Here is a 24,018-nt window from a genome sequence, read left to right as displayed (position 1 = left end):
TAGAAATGAGCTGCTTGTAATTGGGGAGCACTTGGTACAGTTGTCAGCATCCTGGAATAGGTCAGTGCTGGATACAGCGCGTCACTGATGGGCTGAGTTGGAAATAAGCAAGGGATGGCAGCATCTCAGGCTGCCACAGGGCAAATCCCAAGTTCAAGAGAATATTTTTAGTCTTGTCTTTGTTGCCATTGAGTAATTTTTCTAAATAAATGGAAGGAATTTGCATCCAGCAGGTGTCTTCCCAGCTAGCGTGTCAGTTCTCTGATGTGCATCCTAGGCTAATATCTTATGGTTGCGTAAAGTTTTGTTCTTTTAAGGGTTTTTCAAAGAGGTTTAGATGAAACACGACAAGTAGTGATTCCCTGTAATTAAATAGTTGATTGCTTGGCTCTTGGAAGAAATGTGAGGCAACAACAACTCCAAAAATGGAGGTGTTAATTACAAATGCAGGTATTCTGGGTCATTATTTCTTAATTGGAAAGTGGAGCTGGTGTTTTCACGCTCAGGGAACAGCTTTCTGATTATCTGTACCTGTGCTGCTCTACCATATATATTTTCTGATAATACTGTGAAGAACTGATACGGAGAAGGACATCTTTGTGGGGCAGAACAACCCATTTAATTAGATTATAGACACTATGCTGGTATCTTGTAGTTCTCCTTTAGCACCCTTTTTCTCATGTGCCTTTTGACCAGGCAAACCATTTAGTCTTGGAACTATAATTTTTGGTTTTGATAATACTGCAAAGTACTGGCTGTAGTAGAGCCAAATCCCCAAAGCTACATTCAGGTTCTTAACTGCACCCAATAAAATAGCACCGGAGTAACAGAGCTCCCTGCAGAACTGACATCACCTGGCTGTAAACTATGCAAACAAAAAGTAAGCAGAAGTCACCACCCTACTAAAAAAAAATAAAAAATCCCCTAATTGCTAAGATAGGTGCCTTTGTGCTAATAAAATGGCTTTCAGGTGGTAAGATGGAAGTAATCTCTGTATTGCTGCTCAGGCCTGTGAGGGAAGCAGGCATCTGCTGTTAGATGAAGCAAATGGAAAATGTGTTAAATGTGTATGTCGTGTATCTGTATACAGAAGAAGGATCGTTGGGGTCTGTATTGCTGCCGCCCCTAATGCAATCATTCCTCTTTTAATAGAAGATCGATGTTTATGAGCTTGTCACAGAGGGAGAATGCAGCTCCTTCCAGATCTGAACAAAAGCTTCCAGCCAACTAACCTAGCAGTCACAAGGAGCAGATGGGAAGGACGGTGCGGAGCCGCCTCAGGGCTGTCTGTCCTGGGGGACCCCATGCGTGACCCGCTGGGCGCTGCAGGGCTCTTTGCGCGGCTGTAGATCAGAAAAGGAAACTGTCATGCCAAGGTGACTCTTTCCAAATGGACATTTTTAGGTGTTTGTTCTCTTCTTGTGCAAGCAGGGCTGTGGAAGTCTGGGAGCTTCTTCAGAGGATTTTTCTGGATGTCCAGAAAAACCTTAAACTAGTTATTAACTCCTTTAGAGTTTTTTTTTTTTTTTTTTTTTTAATTTTAGAAACACAGCGTTTAGGGCATCTGTTGCTGAGTGTACTCCCTGTTGTAGGCATCATATTGTCATCCCTTTCATAATTTTCACATAATTTTAGTTTTGTCTGTACTGCTTCCTGCTATAGGCTATTACAGCGCTGCCTTCCTCTGTTGGCTAGGAACCCTTTCTTAACTGCCAATTGTTAGCAGTGGTAGCATTGGTATCATTCTATACCTATTTCTTCTGTCCTTTAGGGTAGAGTCATTTTTTGTCTCTGTTATTTAGCTCTATGGTATGTGTGTATTTAGAGAGAAAGTAGTTATAATCCTCTTCCAGCCTTCTGTGCTGGAAGAGCTTAATTTGTCTCCTTCTCCCAGGCTATTGCTGACCCAGCTCTGCCTCAGCTCATCTTTCTGCATGCTAGTGCTGGTGCTCGTCATCTGCGTGCAGCAGGCTCCTGCTGTTTGCAATTTTAATGTTCATTGCTTTGTTGTTTTCTTTCCTTGGATTCTGTTGCCACTTGATGCGTTGGATCTTTCAATACAAACTGCATTGGGCGATGCCTCATGCACACCTGCTTTCCATCAGGAACATAGTCTTACATATTGCTGTAGGGTTTTACGTTGCAGCATCTCAGTTCTCTTGTTTTTCTTCAGAGCTCCTTTAGTATCTTAAGTTTCCATTTTGATATTCAACAGATTTTATTTGCAGTGGTGAGTGAGCGTTTCCCTTCCAGCCCCTCTGCCTGAGTCAGCCGTGGTCCCACGCAGCCAGCAGGCAGGAGTGCACCCGCTTCTGCCCTGGTAAGTGGGCACTCGGCTTTCTTCATCCATGCCTCTGCTCTGGACCAGAGGCCTGAAGGTACTTTGGCACCTAACAGCTGGCACGGGAGAGCTGAGATGCTTTTTGCAACAGGCAATCCCCGTTTGTACACAGATGCAGAGGAAACTTCACTTTCTATTACTCAGAGCTGTTTGACATTGCCTAGCACTTGTTTGCCAACATCTGCGTGGCAGCTATGACGTGTATGAACACACAGATATACGTGCAGACCTCTATGTGCATATGTTTTTGCACAAAAGATTTTAAACATACAATGCTTTAACAATGTTTGTCGTATAAACAACTAGTGCAGAGAGCAAAACCTGCCTCAGCTTCAGAAGCTGTTTCATAATCCCCTGGTTAGGATAAGAACATTAAATGAGTTAAGCTGTTTCAAATGAAGAGCATCTTTGCCTTAGCATTTAACGTTTTCGCCAACAACTGCCAGGTAGTTCACTGCTCACTGCTATTGTGTACCGCCAACTTAACCTCCTGTGGGGTCTGAGTAATGGGAAACATGTTTTTCTTTAGCTTCCTCTATCATCAGCCTTAACAATTCACAAATATTAACCATATTTTTTGTGCTCTGTGCTCACCCACGCTCCTCTTCTGTAATATTCCAGAGATCTTATTATTCATTCTCTTTCCCAGTTAGTGCAGTGCTTTGTTTTTGCTTAGGATGCTGGTCTTGCAATTCAGGATGAGAAGAGGCATTTTTATCTATGCATGAAAATACCCAAATAACTTCACATTGCTTTCTGGGCTGAGCTCTCCCAAAAGACAAGGACAGCTCAGTGTCACGTTTTACTTGAGGAAAACTGCAATCAGTGCAACTTTGAAAACCAGTCTCTGAAAGATCAGACATCGTGGTATTCACTTCGGTTAGAAAGCTATTTGTTCTTTGGGGTAAGTTTTACTTTGTAAAAGTAAAACATGTCAGGATCATTGAGCCTCCCAGTGCTGCATCTTCATGGCTAGCATCAGTGGCAGAGGAATAGAGGCAACATTGCTGCTGTGTCAGAAATCTGAGGGTGAGGTCCTTTGTGTCTGTCTTTCAGCATAAGATTTATCAATGCGTTGTGCAGTCACATTTTTCTCTTGGCAAACAGGGGTGTTATTGGAGTAGAGCTCTGCATAGGTACGGTTTGGCAACCGGTACCGCAGTACCGTAGGGGGTGATGGATGCTTCAGGAAGGAGGCACCGCCTCGAACTGGAGTCACCTCCACGGAGCTTCCCTGTCCTTGGAGTCCTCTCCCTGGATAAATCAGAGCAGCAGCTGGAGGCGGAGAAGACTTCTCTTGCTCCTTTAAGCCTGATAAGTGTCTGTCGTGGGCACGGGACCTGGGAAGATGTATGTGGGTCACCTTCAAGACAGCGGTGACAGCCGTGGCATGCAGCAGGTGCCGTTTTCTTTCTGCTGCAAGATCAGCTCTGGTGCCTTGCTGGAACTGAGATTCGTGTTGTCTTGACTAGTTCCTAGCAGTAACCTACTAACTAGCTTAAAAAGGGCTTATGTAAATATACTTGAAGGTTTCCTAAACATACTTGCAGGGATTTTGCTCCCTCTGTTTGCTGCTGGGTGGTGCTGGGGAAAGGCATGGCCTTCAGCTTGTGCTGGGGGCACCCAAACTGTGAGAGCTCCAAGTGTTCCCTTACAGCACTGCCACTATAGCACAGAGCAGCCTGCTGGGCTCCAGCAGCTCCTGTAACGCCCTGGACTCGTGCCTTTATGCCAGAAACCATACACAGGAGCTGCCAGTGCCCACATCCTTGCTCAATTGCTAGACAGACAAGTGCCCCTGTAGTGGTGCTGAGGATATGAGTGGGGAGGTAAGAGGAGGCCTCTGGAACTGTGTGTTCCTCCGTCCTCTCTGGGTGCTTTTTGGTTTAGTTGTCTTCTACATGGCCGGATTTCCTCAAATTGTCCCTTGGACACTCAGGAAAACCTGCTTCGGTTGAGCGACATCCTTTTCTTGTGCGAGCTGCGTGGTGCTAAAAACGCTTGTGTATTGATAACATAATGAAGTTTTCTGAAATCGTTTTGTAGCTTGTGGAGGGTACGAACTGCAGAGCTGGGAGCACAGCGAAGCTGCTGGGTACAGCGGGAGATGGTGGTCGGTGCTAAGGGAGAAACGGGCTTGTGCCAAGCACAGGAGGAGGCACTGGGATGGCTGCCATGGGCCGTGCTGGTACTGCTGCAGAAGAAGCTCGGGTTCACCACGCATCTATCGTGTTGTCCAGCTGGGGAAAGGAACACTTGGTGCTGGATTTGAAATGCGTTCCTTTATATTTATGCAGGTCCTTAAAGCAAAGCTTGCACGTTCCCAGAGGCGGACAGAAATAACGCAGAGGAGTGGCAGCTCTGCCAGGCGCTCGTGGTTCGTGTAGGAAGCAGTTTGTCAGCCAGGATTAAAAACGCATTTGAGTACTAGTGCTGTAAAAAGGCTTAATCCAGGAGCTCTGTGGATGGTTTTCTCCAGAAATATCCTACCTAATGCATTTATCAGGGCATGCTCTTCGGAAAATAGTCCCCTCGCAAATGAAAGGTGAACTGATAAAGCAGTGAATGCTTTTGCAGGTGACGAGCCTTAACAGGCAGGGTGTGTATTTCAGAAGTCCACTGATAACCACGATTTTTTATTACAAGAATATTTCATAGAATCATAGAATCATAGAATATCCTGAGTTGGAAGGGACCCTTAAGGATCATCAAGTCCAACTCTTGACACCGCACAGGTCTACCCAAAAGTTCAGACCATGTGACTAAGCGCACAGTCCAATCTCTTCTTAAATTCAGTCAGGCTCAGTGCAGTGACCACTTCCCTGGGGAGCCTGTTCCAGTGTGCAACCACTCTCTCTGTGAAGAACCCCTTCCTGGTGTCCAGCCTAAACTTCCCCTGCCTCAGCTTAACTCCATTCCCGCGGGTCCTGTCGCTGGTGTTAATGGAGAAAAGGTCTCCTGCCTCTCGACACCCCCTTACGAGGAAGTTGTAGACTGCGATGAGGTCTCCCCTCAGCCTCCTCTTCTCCAGGCTGAACAGGCCCAGTGCCCTCAGCCGTTCCTCGTACGTCTTCCCCTCCAGGCCTTTCACCATCTTCGTAGCCCTCCTCTGGACACTCTCCAACAGTTTCATGTCCTTTTTATACTGTGGTGCCCAGAACTGCACACAGTACTCGAGGTGAGGCCGCACCAGCGCAGAGTAGAGCGGGACAATCACCTCCCTCGACCTACTAGCGATGCCGTGCTTGATGCACCCCAGGACACGGTTGGCCCTCCTGGCTGCCAGGGCACACTGCCGGCTCATATTCAACTTGTTGTCTACCACGACCCCCAGATCCCTCTCTTCTAGGCTGCTCTCCAGCGTCTCATCGCCCAGTCTGTACGTGCAGCCAGGGTTTCCCCGTCCCAGGTGCAGGACCTGGCACTTGCTCTTATTGAACTTCATGCGGTTGGCGATCGCCCAGCTCTCCAACCTATCCAGATCCCTCTGCAAGGCCTTTCCCCCCTCATTCGAGTCCACAACTCCTCCAAGTTTGGTGTCATCAGCAAACTTGCTCAAAATGCCTTCTATTCCTACATCCAGATCGTTTATAAAAATATTGAAAAGTACCGGCCCTAAAATGGAGCCTTGAGGGACCCCACTGGTGACCGCCCGCCAGCCTGACGCAGCCCCATTTACCATAACCCTTTGGGCCCTGCCCGTTAGCCAATTGCTCACCCATCGTATGATGTTTTTATTTAGCTGTATGCTGGACATTTTGTCCAGTAGGATCCTATGGGAAACCGTGTCAAAAGCCTTGCTGAAGTCGAAAAAAATCACATCAGCTGGTTTCCCTTGGTCTACCATACGGGTGATCTTATCATAAAAGGAAATCAGGTTAGTTAGGCAGGACCTACCCTTCACAAACCCATGCTGGCTGGGACCAATGACTGCTTTGTCCCCCAGGTGCGCCTCAATACGTTCGAGAACCATCTTCTCCATGATTTTACCAGGCACTGATGTGAGACTGACAGGCCTGTAATTGCTAGGGTCTTCTTTCTGACCCTTCTTGAAAATCGGCACAACATTTGCCAGCTTCCAGTCTACCGGGACCTCTCCAGACTCCCAGGATCGTTGAAAAATAATTGAGAGAGGTTCCGCGATGACATCCGCCAGCTCCTTCAGCACCCGGGGATGAATCCCATCCGGACCCATGGACTTGTAGGGATCCAGGTGGAGTAGCAAATCCCGCACACGTTCAGGGTCGGTTGGGAGTTTGTCATCCCCACCATCCCGGTCCTCCAGCTCGGGGCACCCTGGGTCCCGAAGCCCATCATCGGCATTGAAGACAGAGGCAAAGAAGGCGTTAAGCGTCTCTGCTTTGCCTATGTCATCGTCTGTGAGAAGACCTTCCCTGTCAAGGAGCGGCCCTATGTATTCTTTAGTTCTCCTTTTTCCATTCACATATCTAAAAAAACCCTTTTTATTTTCTCTCACAGACACAGCCAGCTTTAACTCTAGGTGTGCTTTAGCCACACGAATTTTCTTTCTACAGACACGAGCAGCATCCCTGTACTCTATATATAAATATATATATGTATTTAATTAAATATATATATGTATTTAATATATATATATAAATATATAATATATATATGTATTTAATAATAAATATATAAATATATTTATTTATAATAATAATTTATAATTTATTTATATATTTAATTTATAATTTATTTATAATATAAATATATTTATTTATATATTATTTATATATTTATTTATTTAAATATATTTATTTATATATTAAATATATATATGTATTTAATTAAAGTCTCTTACTACACTTCAGATTCTGGTAGATAAAATGATTTAAAGGCTGAAAACAGATTTATTTTCTGTTGTCACATATGTCAAGGGCAACTAGGCATTACTCAGTAAAAATAATGAATTAATTCATTTCTAAATAGCAAATGCTCTAGAAGAGTTGCGTTGTTACATAAAAAGCTGATCTGTTGCAGGGTATGCTTGCTCCAATACACGTGGAGAAGAATTTTTTGTGATTCAGTTCTCAAGTAGCTCAGAGGACTGTGGGGGTGAAGGCTGAGCAGGATGGCAATGCGTGGGGAATCAGCAAGGCACGTGTGTGTGGATTTAAGGGTATCTCGAGAGAAAACCCATTTCAGATTGCCCTTAGCAGTAAGCTGTCACTGGCAAATGGTTTCTGTTGCCCTGGCTGCAAATTTGTATATGGCAATTAGTTGGGCTTTGACTCTAATTAAAAAAAAAAAAAAAAAAAGACATCCTGGGCAGTCAAATTTAGGTTTGCTCTGCATTAAAAATTTCACTCTGTAGCTAACAATAGAGATCTCAGTCTTTCCATCGTTTCTTCTATTTCTAGAGGCATTTTGAGCTCAATTTTGATCTTTCAGCCATTGTTCTCTGGCATATTTCTGCAGAAGCAAATGGGGCTGGGGATGTAGGAAGGGGGTGAGGTTTCTCTTTCATGCTGCTTGGCCACCCTGCCGAGATGCTTTCTTGGGATGGGGCAGCAAAGTATTGGCTATCACGTTATTTTAGCTGCTGATCCCCTTGTAAAAGTAGAGGAAAAAGCTGAACACGGTCTCTTGAAATAGGACTGCTCCTTTGACTGAAACAAAAACGGCTGGGGGGTATACACCCCCACAAAATTTGTTGCAATAATATTTAAGTAGCGATAGGCTGGAGCTGGCAGCCTAACTTAATTTTCTTCTATTTATTACTGATCTGTAATGTTTCTTATAGAGTAGGAAATATCATTTGCATCTTGATGCATTTGTAGAGGAGTTTTATGGAGATTGAGTGGAGCTGGGGAGCAGCTGGCTCAGAACTAAGCCTTCCTGCAGCCTTTCAGCGATGCCCTGTGCTGCACTAAGTGCATACATCCAGCATGGAGGTCTCAGATCTTAGTTTGCTGAGTAATGTGAGGGAAGCAGGAAAGTAGCATCTTCATTCTGCCCTCTTTTCCCCACATTGTGCACCCTTAACCCAGCACAGCAGTGTGAGATGGGGTTACCCAGGCTTGTAGGGCTCTGCCAGCAGCTGCTGTGTTGTACCAGCTTTCAGAAAGCCCCAGGGTGGTGTTACCTGGCAAGAAACATCTGCCAGAGAGCACTTTGCTACCTTCAGGCAGGCTGCAAGGTTCATGGAAGCTCCATGAACACCAGGGTTCATTAACAAATTAACATCATTTGCCTTGCAGGCTTTCTCCTAGGTATTTTTTTTTGGTATTTTTCCTGAAATATTGGGTATACTAGACTGTAATGCAAAGGTCTTGGTTACAACCCTCTTTGTCGATCAGAAGAATTTGGAGAAACCATGAAGAGAAAGAGGAACTTATCAGTGGTGGCGGACTATGCCCTCACAGTACGTCAGTACTCGTGAGACCAGTTTGTGTTTTATGGGTTTACAGAAGCTTTGACACTTGCCTTAGTAAAGGAGAAAAATACAATGGTGATATTTACTTTATTTTTTTCCCCTTCCCTCTCTTTCTCATAGTCTATGCAAGCAGCGAGGTGTCCCACCGATGAGCTGTCAGTAACAAACTGTGCTGTGGTGAATGAGAAGGACTTCCCATCTGGACAGTAAGTGTGCGGCGTTGCTCTTTCAAATTTTAACCAAAAAGGGATTGTTTTCATAATTTGAGTGGAGGTGAAATGGAATTTCACGTTTGGGAATGTAAATACAGTAGGTTAATTGACAAAAGTTCTGTACCTTTAGAAAACAAAACTTTGGATGTGCCTCTTTATCAGCAACGGAGATATTAAAAAATGTTTTTTTCTGTGAAATGTTTCCAGCTTGGGAACTGGAGCTGCTTAAGTAACTATAAACACTTCTTAGTGAAGGAATTCAGGCCTTTGTAGACTTTTTTTTTTTTCTGTTGTTGCTGTTACATAGTTAGAATATTTGAGCTAATGGGTAATATTCAAATAGATTATCATTTAATTGTGTTACTAGGGGCATCTTCCCGCTTCCCCATCATACTGGGGTACTGAGTAGTGTCAGCAGAAACCATCTCTTATTCTAGGGGTTTGCATGCACAAGAATAACAGGGCAAGACAACCAGAGTGTGGGCACAGCAATTTGGATACTTTAATTACGAGTCTGTGTGAGTGATAGAAGCTGAGTCTGGGCTTTACTTTTCTGAGAAAGGCAGAAAACACATTAATTTTTCAGCATGGAATGAACAGAAGGGCTTTGCATTGAAGGAAGCCAATTTGAATACTCAGTTCCCTTGCTTTGCTGCAGCAGCGAGGTGGCTCTCTAAAGGACTTCCGAATGCAGATTGCAGACAAGTAATTAGTATCAGCTGAAAGAGGGAGCATCACACATAGTAGGAGGCTAAAGGGCTTGGATTTTTAAAATGGGAAACAATGTTTAACAAATGATTATGATATACTTTGGGCTTTAGCATAAAATACCTGGCCCAGATAAATTCTGCAAAGGGTGGAAAATGAGTGGCTGTGAACTGCAGGGAGCGCAGGGGCCCTGCGTTTGCAGCCTTGCCTCTGTGCTGTCAGTCAGCTGCGCTGCTACCCTGGAGAGCTCCTGCATTGCACAGAGCTGGCCTGGCCTCCTGCTGCTCAACAGAACTGTGGTTGCACAACCCCACCTGCAGTGTCAAACGAACACAAACCACCTCACTCCCAAAACAACAAAACTTTTAGTTGGAAGCAGGCAAAAGCGTCTGCTTGAAGATAGCGGTGTGCTGCTCTCTTCAAATGATGTTTTTCCCCAAGTAGATTTTCTTTTTCAAAGTAATGGACTTGGAAAAATACTTGAACTGAGCATTGTACCTCGTACATTATAAAAATCTTAATTTCCTGAAGTGTGGATGTCCTAGAAGGACCCAGCTTCCAGGCCTGCAGCAGCCAGCTGTTTTCCTTTCAGTCTGAGAACCCCCTCTCATTATCCAAGCGTGCAGGCAGTGGTATCCTGAGACTTGCTTGGTAAGCAGGCTGGCCGCAGTTCTGACTGAGCTGATTCTCCCCAGGAGAGCTGCCTATTTCTAGAAATTGGGGCTTATGAAGAAAGCAGCATATGTTTGGTTGTGAACAGATGCTATAAATTGTTTGCAAAAGTATAAGACTAGAGTACAGAGAAACATCTCAGCATTCAGCTACTACTGAAAGATGTAGTCATTCTGCTGCATTGCAGATATACTGGGCAAGACCATCCTTAAGATCTGCTGCAGTACTGTGCGTGCTGTCAGCAGTTTGGGTTTGTATTGCCCTAACCATGACTGGCTGCAGAGATTATTATTATTTTTTGCTAACAGCTGCATGAAGGGCTTTGTTTTCACACTTAGGTTTGGTGCTCATGGTCTAGAGACCCTGACCTTAGATCAGTGAGATGGTTTATCCCCGGGATGCCACTGTGGATATTCTCACGCTTCATTTTCCACACCCTGTGTTTTGGGGAAGTATGAATCATGATTTTATGACGCAGGAGTTCACGGGATGCAATGCATTACTGTAGTCGCATTGCTGGTTTGGTAAGTGGCGCTGTCTGATGTTACTGTGACATACTTCTCTCCTGAGGACTCCAGAAGTATTTTGGAGAGAGAAGCAGATGCTGAAAGCAACTGGACAGTGAATGGGACAGCAGCCTGGGAGGAGGCCAGGGTGTTTTATGTGAATGGCTTTTTTTTTTTTTCCCCATTGGCAACTCACTAATTTTTCTCACCTTTATTCCTGTCTTTTATATGGAGAAACCATTCCTATTGTCTCATGCCAGTTTAGTTATCTGGGTTGAAGAACCGTGCTGGATAATTTGCATGGGTTTCCGTCATCCACCCGAGAAGGATGCCTGTAACAACATGGGCAGATACTTACTGAATTCTTAAGATGCTCATTGGGTTCTTTACAAAGATGTTCAAGGTGTCCTCTCCTGTACAAGAGCTGTGTTCTTTCTTCACCACCATAATACTAACCTGCGTGTCCATTAGTTGTTACCTGTTACAGTTTCTGTTGGCTTGCTCAGCCTGGCCAGCAGGCTTACTGCGTGGTGGTATTCCCTGGGAGCCCTTAAGAACCTGCATTACAGTCGTGCTTTGGTGCTGATGGTTTCAGGCAAGGCTTTGCCTGAGAATTAGAGCAGCAATTTCATCCATCAGAGCTCTTGGGAAATAGCAGGCCCTGGTGACTCATTACTCCTTTTATTAGGTTATAAGCAGAAGCTGTTAAAGAGGTGTAGATTTCCCCCACGAGTCTCTGTGAGCTCTCCAGGCTTCTTCTTGGTGAACATCGATGTTGGAAAGTGCATTTTCATTTTCCTGCTGTTGCCATATTTTGAATGTTCTTAATACTTCAGTTGTTTGCAGTCTGTGGGAAACTCTCTGCTTTTGCTGTCGCTGAGATGTGGCTGTTCTTGAAGAGTCTGTCAGGATTTGACCTTTTCTAATCTTATTATTTGGCTATAGTGTTTTTTTTTTTTTTTCTAGAAAGCCAATTTATTTTTTCTTTTTCTCTCTTTTTTTTTTTTTCCCCTTTCTGGACATCTGTTTGACCTCTGTCAGGCTGTGCTGTCCAGTGTGCTGGGAGAGGTTTTTGTGAGGGCCAGGGCCTCACTGCCCTCATAGGAAATAAGTTCTTCCTTATACCTAATCTGAATCTCCTCTCTTTCAGTTTAAAGCCATTCCTCCTTGTTCTATCACCACACTCCCTGAAAAGGGTCCCTCCCCAGCCCCCTTTAGGTGCAGAAGGCTGCCATAAGCTCTCCCTGGAGCCTTCCCTTCTGCAGGCTGCACACCCCCAACACCATCACCTTGTCTCTGCAGCACAAGTGCTCAGCCCTTTGCTCATCTTCACGGCCCTCCTCTGGACTCGTTCTAGTAGGTCCATGTCCTCCTTGTGCTGGAGGGCCCAGGGCTGAATGCAGTATCTATTTCCTATCACAAATTCAAAACAAAATTGCCCTTGGAGCAACATACAGTCTGGAAGGATGGTCGCCCTTGGCCTGCTGGCAGCACTCTTCTACAGCAGCCCAACCTGCTGGCGGTCATCGGTGCTGCAAGGGCACGGTGCTGGCTCGTGCTCAGCCCGTGTGCCAGGATCCCAGCCCCTTGCCTGCAAAGCTGCTTCCTGGCCAGTTGGCCCCACTCCGTGCTGCTGCAGGACTTTGCGTTTCCTTTGGTTGGACTTCGTGGTGTTTGTGTCAGCCCACATCTCCAGATGAAGCCCTGCTGAGTGGGAGCACAGCCACCAGATGGGTCAGGCTGTCCTCCTGGTTTGGTGCCATCCGCAGACCCGCTAGGGGGATGCTCTGTCTTGTCACCAGGTTTAAGGTAGGTTTGAGATGGTGTTGGCCCTGGTATGGGCACCTGGGGTACACGGCCGGTGCCTGGTCTGAAGCTGGTGAGGACAAATTTCCCCCTTGTAAATTCATGGTGACTACACCCAGTTGCTTTCTTGCCTTTCAGTACGTTTGGTTTCCAGGATTAGTTGCCCCATCACCTTCCCAGGTGTAAGGTGAGGCTGACCAGCCTTCTAGTTCCTTGGATCCTCCTCCTTGCCCTTTTTGAGGATAGGAGTAACATCTACTTTCTTCCAGTCCTCTGAAGGCTTCCACGATGACCACGAAGCCACCTTAAATGCCTTTTTCTCCCTTGCTGAGATTATAAAGAACCAAACTACCTAACAGGTTTCTGGGTTTAAGCTTGGGGCAGGAGGAAATGGAGAAGGGCGCACATCCCTACCGCTGGGGATGGGGCACCAGTGGGTGACTTAGGGCCAGAACCAGTAAAGAACCAAATCACTTGTCTGCCTGATGGAGCAGGCTCAAACCTACCGCTGCATTTCTAATGCTTTCTTACCCTGTTGTGCCACCAGTGCAGAAATTCCTGCAAGGTTTCGCGAGCTGCCCTGTGTGCGCACTAAAGCTAGTGATGGCTGGTCATCCTGGTCTGCAGGCCACTCGTTTGCTTTAGTCTCAGAGGACTGCGTACTTTCTCCATGTGGCTGAAGCTGTCGTGCATGTGCAGTGTAGCCAACGTATGTATGTGCAGATCTGCTTTTGGATGGTGCTGGAGTCACTGCGTGTGCAAATGAAGATGTGTGGAGCATATGTGTGTGTGTGTGTAGCATGTTCACTGGAGGATGGGAGGATGGCTGGGAGTGCAGGCTTTGGCTGTTAGCGTGATCTGTCTAGCCCTCTGCCTCTAACCGTGGATAAGAGGCTCAGGAAGAGGGGACACCACAGGTCACAGCAGTCAGTGGCCTTGTGCCTCCTGCGGGTTGTCGAACTGCAGGTGGCTGCAAGGAACAAACCTGATTCAGCCATCGCCCCTGCTGCCAGCGTGCACAAATCCCATCTTCCTTTCCTTTAGCTTTCATGTGCCAAAAGGAAGTCTGCCTATTATATGGTAAGAGCTATCAGGCATGGGTTTTGGGTATTTCCCTTCCTGATGGCTTAGCCTTTGAGAGTGACAGACAGGCATGTACAGTTGTTGCCTCTGTGTCTGCTTCTGGTGGTTTGTTTGTATTGTTCTGTTTTACCAGTAGTGTTTCTGGTCTTTGGGTCCTGTGCAAGGATCTGTAGGTCCTAGCAAATGGGAGGGACAGCCTCAGTGCCTATTGGATTTTGCTTTAGTACAGGACTTGCTTCTATTTTTTTTTTCAGCAATCAAACTTCTAACCAATGTACTAAGATCCTTTTATAGGCTTTGCATCTATTTCATATGAAAATTCCAGCTGGGATATATATACATGTATTAACTTGTGTCGGGGTAAAATCTTATCGTTTTGGTGTTATATGCTTTAGATGTGAACCTGGTGTTGATTTTAAATATAGCAGCCTTTGTCTTTGTGGTTATAGTTTGGTTCTATCATGTTTGTACAGAGCAATTCCTGAAGTAAAAGGCTACTGGTGGGGGAATTTAAATAGTAATTATTAGCCTTTATTTTTTTTCCTGTTACAGGACCAGGCATAAGCTGGCTCATCTCTTTTGAATTCTCCTAGCACTGGGAGAATGCACAGGGATATATATTGGAGTAAAATATTGTTCTCTCTTCTAGACATGTTGTTGTGAAGACTTCTCCCAACCACAAATACGTTTTCACGCTGAGAACCCATCCCTCTGTTGTTCCTGGCAGCATCGCGTTCAGCTTGCCCCAGGTACTGCCTGGTTTGACTTACTGTTTTCCTGGAGAATAAGCAAAATGTCTTTTGCGTTTTGGATTGAGGAGAGCTAGACTAATTGGAGGGAGATGCCTCCATAAATGTGTACTGCAAATTTGATTTCTGAAAGCAAAAGTTCAGAGAGGCATTTACTATAGCTGAAGCGAGGTTGTTTATATTCATTTGTATGTTTAGCATATTCTGGAAAATACTGGAAAAGGTATAATTTAATCTTTTTAAAACCCACCAGAAACTTTCAAAAAGAAAAGCATAAGCAATGTCATCTATTGGTTTTGAATTATTCTCTGGTTTTCTTTTGTTTTAGAGGGTTTTCTTTGCTGTGTTTTTCTTTCAAAGACCTGCAAGAAGTTTTCTTGACTACTATGTTGAGTGTTAGGATTTCTAGAGGAGATATGCAATTAAATGCATAAAATAGATTTAACTATTCACCTCTTTCTTAATTAAGTCAAGTTACTGCATGTTAAATGATGCTTAGAATAAATAATTGATACAATTAACTTCTAAGTAGAAAAATTAATCTTGTAGCCATCAACTGACTTACACAGTGAGTTGCATAATACAGAACAGCAACAAACACGGTCACTGGCTTAATGCTTTTGTATTTGTCTGCTGGTAACTGGTCTAGAAGCTGAGTCTCTGCTGAGTGTCTGTGCTGCAGACAGACTTTTTTCCTCAACAGATGACTTGGCATAGGCCCCAAAACCACTTTTTGCTTTTTGACGTGTTGTTCAAATTCAAATTTGTCCGGATGAGTGGGTGCAGAGAATGTTAAGTTACCATATGTCCAGTTAAGATTTATGATGCCAAAACTGAAAACCAGCTATCAGTAGAAGTTATTTGTATCACAGAGCTGAAATAAATGTATTTGTAGTCTAGAACTGATTTTTTTCTTAGATTCTGGTAGTTATTGTTGATATGAGAAAGCTCTGCTAAGGTATGAGGTAGTTTGCTTGCCCCTAAAAAGCGCCCCTGCTAGTAGGCGTTACAGCTGCTGGTAGATGTATATTCTGCTTGAGTGTTCTTAGTGCTGGGGTTTAACTTCCAATGTTTGTTAAACCTTTGGATAACTGCAGCCAGTGTTACAGAAAATGCAAACTTAAGTCCCATCTCTTGTATTCGTGGAGGGTCACGTAATGGACACTGAGGCTCTGAGAACCTTAAGGAAGTCTGGTCTGCATTTGTTACATACATGAAGTTCATGACCACCTTCAGATTGTAATAAACTGAACTCTCAAGCTGAAATAGTAAGAACTATGGAAAATTTTGTATACTGGAGAGAGCAAAAGATGAGGGGCGGTGCGGTGATGACAAACTTCCTAGCAGAAAGGTGAACACAGGGATTGAGCTGTATCTCTTGCCACAGTGACATCCAAAACAGTAATTCTATCTGAATTTAGCTTTCCTTCCTGTTCCAAAAGCTGGTGATAGCCTTAACTTGGAGGGTTCAAGCAAAGCCCAAGAATCACGGGAGTACTAGTGTGCGGTTAAACGCTGTAAAGAATGTGATTAAGTATGGAAACATAGTTTGTTTTTACTTTCTCAGGGATACCAGCACATAAAACTTCCTGTTCTGTGCTTTGGTGCTAACAGGTCAATCCCTGTTAGCCAAGGGAATTATTTCCTTAAGCCTAACTCCGGTTTTGAACCGTGAACATATTGGAGAGGAAGCATGGGGGAGTTTTTTTGTTTTTTTTTTTTTAAAGTCATTTACGCCTTCTACCGGACTTGTTCCATCCAGGATAAAAAGTCAAATGTAAATGACCATGAAGAACAACATTTCAAACGCAATTTTGGCAGAGCCTTGTATAATGATACTTACATACTTTTGTGATTCGTGCCTCTCTAAGGTTGAGATATTTAAGAGATAGTGAATACTGCGTTGTCTGGAACGTGGACTGTAAATGCACACTAGCCAGCCTGTATCACAAGAAGCATTGCAAAAATACCATTTTTGCAATTACTGAACAGTAACTTCTGGCATTGTAAAGGTCATGGATTTTCACATCACGTAGTTACTGAACCATTTCCCAATTCTCATGTAGTTCTGCACTGCACAAATCTTTTTAAAGGAGTTTGAAGGAAGCTAATGGTTTTGAACAGCTCCATTCTTACTAGTTCTCTGAAAAAAAAATAATTTTTTAAAGTTATAACTTCACATTGTAACAATTTCCTGCAACTACTCTTTACGTGTAAGCTTTTAAGATAATTCACAAGTAGCCTTTCTTGCCTGTTGTGCTACCTCTTCTGTGATTGATCATCAACGGAGTTTTAGTAGGAAAGAAGAAGAATGTCAAAAAACCAAACAAAACAAAAAACCAAACACCAACCAACCAAAAAAGCACTCAACAACAACAAAAATAACCCACAAAAAACTCTAAAACATCCTATATGATAACTTTAACATCCAAGACAGTGGGGTGATTAATAATATGAAGGAAATGGGACAGGATCACCTCCCAAGATCAGAAAATAGAATTATTAGTAGAAATGATTCCTTTATTTTGACTTGTTTCCTGTTAATTTGAGGGTCTTTATAAGGTCTGGTTCTGTCCTTTTTTCTCCTTAGGGTTCTCATGGTGGGGAGGTGGGAGCTGTTTTGTTAAGTAAGGATGCTGGCTTTGAGTAGATGTGTTCTATTGAAAGACAAGGTTTCTGAAGTTTGTCTTGTTCTTACAGAGAAAATGGGCTGGACTTTCCATTGGACAAGAGATAGACGGTAAGTCAGACTGCAGCGTGATCAAAATGGATTCTGTGCTTCCATACTGAAGTGAAACTGAGGTGGAAAATCCCAGACCTTCAACCTTTCTTCAAGTAACACGTGGCCCTCGTTGGTCAGAGGGAATTGCCTCTGTGTCTGCAGGCTTCCTGTCTCTTAAAATTTGCAAAACCTAGACAAGTATTTTGACTTACCTTCAGACATCTGCCAGTTTACCTCTGTATGGAACGTCAGTGTCCCCACAGATGTGAACGTTGAACATGTATGCTGGGTAGTCTGCCCTTGTGGCTTTGGAGAACGCTTACCAGCTAGCAGAAAGCTGATGATGTAGTTGAGGATATTCTTTGCACCTAAACTTTGAGAATGGGGAAGTTTTAAGAGCTGTCAAAGGCCAGCAGTCTGCTCTGGATTTGCTGGCAGGATGAGATTTGTGAATAGCACTGATGTTTTCACTGATACTGACAGGAATATTGCTTAAGGGAGAGCCTCCAGATCATCAACATATGAATATAATCTCAAAAGATAATGCTGGTTTTCTTAAATTCAGTGTCAAACATGCTGGAGTGCAGGAAACCATGACCCTGTGCAGGAAAACACCACGGTGTGCCTGTCAGGCAACTCTAGTAAGAGCAGTGTATTTCTCATGCAGAGAGTCATTTGAATGTTGGTGTTTGTACATACTCATTTACAGAGTTTCTTGCCTTCCTGTTTACCTGAGCTCTTGCAGGAATGTGGGAGGCAAGAGTGTTTTCTGCCAGTCAGTGATGAGGGTGGCATTTACACTTCTGTGTTCTCTTCAGTGTTTCTTGATCAGGAGGCTGCAAAATTGAGACCAGTGTGCATAGTTCCTGTATGCTTAGGCACTTTATTAAACAAATGCCTTTCAGGTCAAAGGTACTTCACTGTACCAGAAATATAAATGACTCCGTGAGAATACATAATGCAAATTCAGCTGCAGAGTGCAGCTGCTTTTTTAAAAATAAAATAAAAAGAGGATGTTTCCTTGTGCAAGTTACGCTTAAGGTATGCCACCCACAGGCCAGTGCTGCAGAACAGTGCTTTTGAGAGCCCTGAGTCTTTTCATTGTTTTGTGTTTGCTTGGTGCCTGGTTGGTGTTGTCTGTGTGTCTGTGTTTGATGCTCAGCTCATGGACAGACCGTCCACAGGAAGGCTGAAATCTATAGCTTCTTGCTGTCACTCCCCTTTTGAACATGTTAAGCAGTAAATGCCTTTCTGCTCAAGGATGCCATGATGCCAGTTTTGACAAGAAGTGAAGGATTCTGCGTTGTGATGAAGGGAGAGGGCTGCATCTTGAGTTCACGCAAACTGAAGATGTGTATTCCGCTGCTCAGGTTTTAATGGAGCCTGATGCCTCTTTGCTAATGTTCAAAGAGGCTGATTTGTATCCCTCAGCTTGCATGCCCTGTCCTTCACTTGCACAGTTACCTCTGGTACAGCCGTGGATGTGAAGCAGTTTGGGAGGCTCACCCTTGTCTGGTCAGTTTCCCAGCTCCTTTAGTCTCAGCGAGGTCATGGGGATGGATCATTACTTGGGTGAGCAGTATGAACTCTGTCAATCCCTTTCTGGAGTGACAAGCTGGAGTGGGTCTGTTTGCCTCCGTGTGCAACATGCCTCATAGGTCTTGCTTTGAAGTTGTGGTTTTTTTTTTTTTTTTTGTAGCAAAGTTGTTTTGTTTTTTTTTTTTTTAACTGAAGAATCACCCCCCTTTTATTTTCTTGAGGTTGGGGGCAGACTCAGGATTAACTTCTTTCTCACCCTTATTTGTTTGTTGATCAGTAATGTGTGCCAGCTGGCTTACAGATAAATGCTTTTTGATGTGAAAATTATTTGGGAAAATGAACACTAATATTTAGCACGATCAGTTGTTAGAACAGATTTGTGATTGGACTTGTACAAGACCCTGCTAGAAACTTACAAACCCTGTGGGAATGTGTTTTGTTTTTTAAAAAACTGAAGTAATTTCAAGTAGGGTGACTGAATGTTACATGACTGCCTGCTGAGTAGCTGAGTGTAAAGGATCTCTAAAGCTGTTCTGCAGATAGGGAGACATTCAGAAAATGAGTGACTCCCCAGGGCTCCCTTTCTGTCTTGTTCCCCCGATGAGGTGAGAGCTGTACTTTAAGGTGCAGTCCTGTGCTTAGTGGGATGGTGCTGCTGAGCCCCCCAGCCTTCCCAGGTGAGCAGATCTCAAAACAGCGCCTTTGGGGAAAGGGGACTTGGTGCTGAGCCCCTGAGGTGGGGGCTGGCATCTGGCTTTAGTGCAGCTTGGCTTTGCCAGCTCCTGTGCTGGAGGTGCTGACAGGGCCGCAGTGGGGTTCTCCTCTGTCCCAGGCCTCCCCAGCGCTCAGTCCTCGCTGTGAGGACTGCCCCTGGCCTGCTGACACCTGTGTTCCGGGGTGTTCTGAAACTTTTTTTTTCTGACAAAGCTGTGGGGTGAGGTGAGGCGGGTGAAGGGAAGTCAGCGCCCTGCAGTGACCCGAAGGGAAAGCCCCCAGTGCTCCCTCACAGGACCCACGGCTCTCCCTCTTTAGCAGCGGCTTATGTGATTGCCCTGCTGCCATTTCCTTTACCAAGCTATTAAAGATACCTCAGTTCAGGAAGGGGTTTTAGTGTTTCTTCTTCACCCACTTTCCCAGAAGGTAGCTTCTTTGGTAGCTCATTCCAAGATGGCCTTGTGTGCCAGGAAGGCTGTTAAATGTGTGTGCTGTGATGACCGATGTGTCTTCTGGTTTCATCTTAAGCAAGAGGCAGGTTCTTTTCCTTCCCTATATGTGTGTCCTGTCTCATAGCATGGTGGGTACGGATGTTAACCTGCCATCTTCCCAGAAGTCTGCAGGATTTGACTGGAACCATTCTGTTGCTGAGAGGCGTGATGGGGTACAGCAAGCCCTGCGAGAGGTGCATGTCCCTTATTCGCCTCCTACTGCTTTACTTTAGCTGTGACTTCTGTAGCAGACAGGACTTTGTTCTCCAGATTCAAAGCAAGCCTGTAATATACTTCAGTGTTCTGGAGAAACTGCTTCCGTCCTTTGTGAGTTATTAGGAGTGCCTGCTTTGTGAGATCCTGCCTTTCTAATTGCCTGTGTTGAGGCAGTAGCCCTGACGTAGCTGTGCTCTTCTTTCCTTTTATCCTTCTTCCTCCAGCAGCAACGGTCCCAAGTGTCCTCCTGGTTTTGACCTGATGTAACTTGAGAGCTGCGGGGACTGGAGGCAGTTGGCAATGGCAGCAAAGTAACTTTGTCACTTTGCTTTCTGCCTACATCCAAGGGCTGTTCAGTTGGTTCTGGATTGCTGGAGGTGTCCTGGCGAAAGCTAGGATGGGCCCAAGTGTGCCTCAGGGGCAGGAGCTGTTCCCTGTGTCAGAGAGGAAGGCTGGGTGGTGCCTCATTCTGGGCTGTAGAAGCCTGCTAATTTATCTGCAGGTTCAAGTGCAGTAATACAATTTAACTTTCTGCCACCTAGTCTGCAGACAAGATAGTCAATCTCTTGCTACTGGAAAACAATTATGACCTCTGGTTGTTGCTTTTTCAGGTAAGACACGCTTCCTTTGGGCTTTCTTAAGATATCATCCAAAGTCTTACATGCTGAGGGGAAGGTATTGTGGTTCTATGGTGTGTGTGAACTTGCTTTCACTATCCTTATCCCCAAGGCTCATGTTTGAGCTGTTTCAAAGGACATTATTAGAGACTTTAAAGAAATGCAGGGATTCTCAGTAGAGATAAATTCGCTGTAGTTTTGCTCTTGTAGTAGAAGGAGGATGCAAGAGAAATGAGATTTTCTATCTGAAATGGGATATTCAATTTTATGAAATAATCATTCAGAATGGAAGAACATACACTGCTAAACCTATAGCATATTTAATAGATTGTGGGGAGACCTTGCTTTATGAAATGTGTTTTTAAAAATATTTTTATATATTTTTATTTTTACAGTTTCCTTATATACTTTCGACAAGGCGAAGCAGTGTATTGGCACGATGACGGTTGAGATAGATTTTCTGCAGAAGAAGAACATTGACTCCAACCCCTATGACACAGACAAGATGGCTGCAGAATTCATCCAGCAGTTCAACAGCCAAGCCTTCTCAATAGGCCAGCAGGTGTGATTTTCTTTTGGTTCTGTTCTTTCTTTTAAAGGCTAAAAAGATCTTAAGTAACATTAAGTGCTTGTATAAGCAATGGTATGAAATACTGAAGAGTATCTAAGTAATTAGACTTCAGCTGCAGAGGTCAGCTAAGAAGCAGAAATTGTTTATTGTGTAATTGGTATCTTCTTAAACGTTGAACCATCATGATTTTCACTGAAAGCAGAAGCAGAGTGGTTTAAAATCTGCCTTTTTCTTACCTAAATAAATGTATCTTTGTGAAGAAAATCGGGAGGCTTGAGAAACCTGGGTTCTCCCTGCACCTTAGCCTGGTTGGCTATAAGCATGGCAGCTCCTGGAATCTTTTGAGAAGTGACTTTTGTCTTCCTTATATACAAAATCAGAAATGAATGCCAGCTTTAATTAATTCTCCATAGCATCTTTGGTGTGCAGTGTATTTTATTGTAACATTCATTACTGCTCTACAGCTTCCAGTGGTAAGATAGGCGTGAAACATTTGACTTAGGAACATCAGTTTTCAGAAATCCCTTTAATAGAGCCTCTCAGCTCTGTAGCAGATGGGTTCCTGCCCCTAAGAACTCCACAGAATCACAGAATTTCTAGGTTGGAAGAGACCTCAAGATCATCGAGTCCAACCTCTGACCTAACGCTAACAGTCCCCACTAAACCATATCCCTAAGCTCTACATCTAAACGTCTTATAAAGACTTCCAGGGATGGTGACTCCACCATTTCCCTGGGCAGCCTGTTCCAATGTCTAACAGCCCTTTCGGTAAAGGGTTATTCTGCGATAGCCTCTGGTTTGTCACATTCTCAGGACAGATTAAGGGCTTTCTGTGATGGTAGTTTGCAACATGCAGGGCCTGAATCTTAAATGAGTTGGAAATGTAACCTTGGAGGAAAGGAAACAGCATGCTCTTTTCGATGTGATGGGACCCCGCTTCTCGTAATGTTCATTCTGTTACTTGTCTTAAAGTTCATTCTGTCCAGTGCCACTCTAGCGTTGTTTTTGAGGTATCCTTGTCAAACTGAAAAATGAAACATCAAAAAGATTTGAGCTAATTTGTTCTTGCAGCAAAGAAAGGAAAAGAAGTTTTTTCTTGGAAGAAGGCAATTCTTTGTATTTTTCCACTTGACTTCATGGTGTGCTTTTTTGTTCTGTAATCCGTAAGTATGGGACATGAAAAGGACATGTTTAGTATGCCCAACCTTTACAGAATAAAAAGAAGTAGAATTTGTGGGGTGGTAAGCTTTGTCCTCAAGCTTTTTTCTCTTCATATCTTAGCAGCTTTGTCAAAATCTTATTAGCATTTTAATTACTTAAAATCAACTTCTGTTTCTTCTTTCCACAGCTTGTGTTCAATTTTAATGACAAACTTTTTGGCCTGGTGGTAAAGGACATGGAAGGTATGGATCCCAGCATCCTCAAAGGAGAGTCTGGAGCAAGTAAAAAACAAAAGGTAGGGACACAGGATTCATGTTCATTCCCTAGGGTTTGCAGAGGCTCAAGTATGGAGCAGGTGTTGCTACAATGAGGAACTGAGGTTACTCACATCTGGAGAAGTTATTTTGGTTCCATCTGGCTGCTGCTTTTTCCTTGGAGAAGATCAGTGTCTTCAGTTTCATGCAGTCTCATGTGCTTGTGTAGTTGGGAGCTTAGAGTTGCACCCACTAAAGTGCAGAGCTGGGTGAGATATGAGTATCTTTTGGACATTATATGCTAATTTGTGGAAACCTTCTCTCTTGAGAAGAACTCTTTTTGTTGAGTTTTGATTTTTCTTTTGTACACTGTGCACATATTTTTTTCTCTTGCTAGACCTTGCTGAAATAAAACAGTTGGTTATGAACTAAAGAAACAACTTAAAAAAGCCAAGTTATACCCAATGAACTACTGCATTCAGAGTTAAATAATTTTTAATAAAATTACTTTTAGAGGATGTGTTGGTATTTCACATTCCTTCCAAAAACTTTTGTACTAGATCTTTCAGCTGTTTCTCTCCTGCTGAGATCTGCATGGAGATACTGAAGAAGAATCTGAAGTTGAGTCTAATAGCTTAAATTTAACTATTTGTTTTTTCCCTTTTTTCAGATTGAGATTGGTTTGGTTCTTGGAAACAGTCAAGTGGCCTTTGAAAAAGCTGAGAACTCCTCTCTCAATTTGATCGGTAAGTGCATCTTTATCCAAAGAGACAAGTACTGCTTGTACTGCTTGAAGTTTGCTGCTTTTCAGGCCTCAAGGACTTGTATACCAAAAGTTTGTTTCTTCCTATTATATGAATTGACCTAATATATTGAAAACTGCATCTTAAAATGTCTTGTAGCAGATGATTGTACTTGATCCCCTAGGAACCTTTCACAGATCCTTTAGAATGCAGTTAGTACGTGGCCAGGTGCCTATGGGAACCAACTGCTCTGAGAAGGCGCTGTCCTTCCTACAGACTGCTTCTTCTAGCAGGGGCTGTATGGAAGCCACTGTCAGCCCACTATGTAGCTCCACAGCTGGATGAGGGGCTATGGCAGTTCTGCAGGCCTCTTGCCATGCTTATTGCCATGGCGTATCTGAAATACACAGTGCTGCAAGGAGAAAGGTGTCCGTTGTTGAGAGACAGATGATAACAAATTATGTCAGAAGAGAGGAGGTAAGCCTGATTGCTCTGGACTCATAAGGCTGGATTAGA

General features: G+C 43.9%; 1 protein-coding gene across 1 annotated transcript in view; it reads left to right on the top strand.

Annotated features, from left to right (window-relative positions):
- Positions 1-24,018, top strand: part of NSF (N-ethylmaleimide sensitive factor, vesicle fusing ATPase) — an 83,505-nt gene that overhangs the window by 5,653 nt on the left and 53,834 nt on the right. The window contains exons 2-7 of the mRNA XM_068660766.1: positions 8,859-8,944; positions 14,375-14,474; positions 17,175-17,214; positions 21,169-21,335; positions 22,693-22,800; positions 23,430-23,505. Coding sequence (XP_068516867.1) covers positions 8,859-8,944; positions 14,375-14,474; positions 17,175-17,214; positions 21,169-21,335; positions 22,693-22,800; positions 23,430-23,505 — 577 coding nt within the window. The remainder of the gene's footprint in view (positions 1-8,858; positions 8,945-14,374; positions 14,475-17,174; positions 17,215-21,168; positions 21,336-22,692; positions 22,801-23,429; positions 23,506-24,018) is intronic.

This window comes from Anas acuta, chromosome 25, assembly GCF_963932015.1.
Source record: "Anas acuta chromosome 25, bAnaAcu1.1, whole genome shotgun sequence".
NCBI classification, from domain to species: Eukaryota; Metazoa; Chordata; class Aves; order Anseriformes; family Anatidae; genus Anas; species Anas acuta.
Note: the sequence above shows the minus strand (reverse complement) of the source record. Positions and strands in the feature narration are given on the sequence as shown.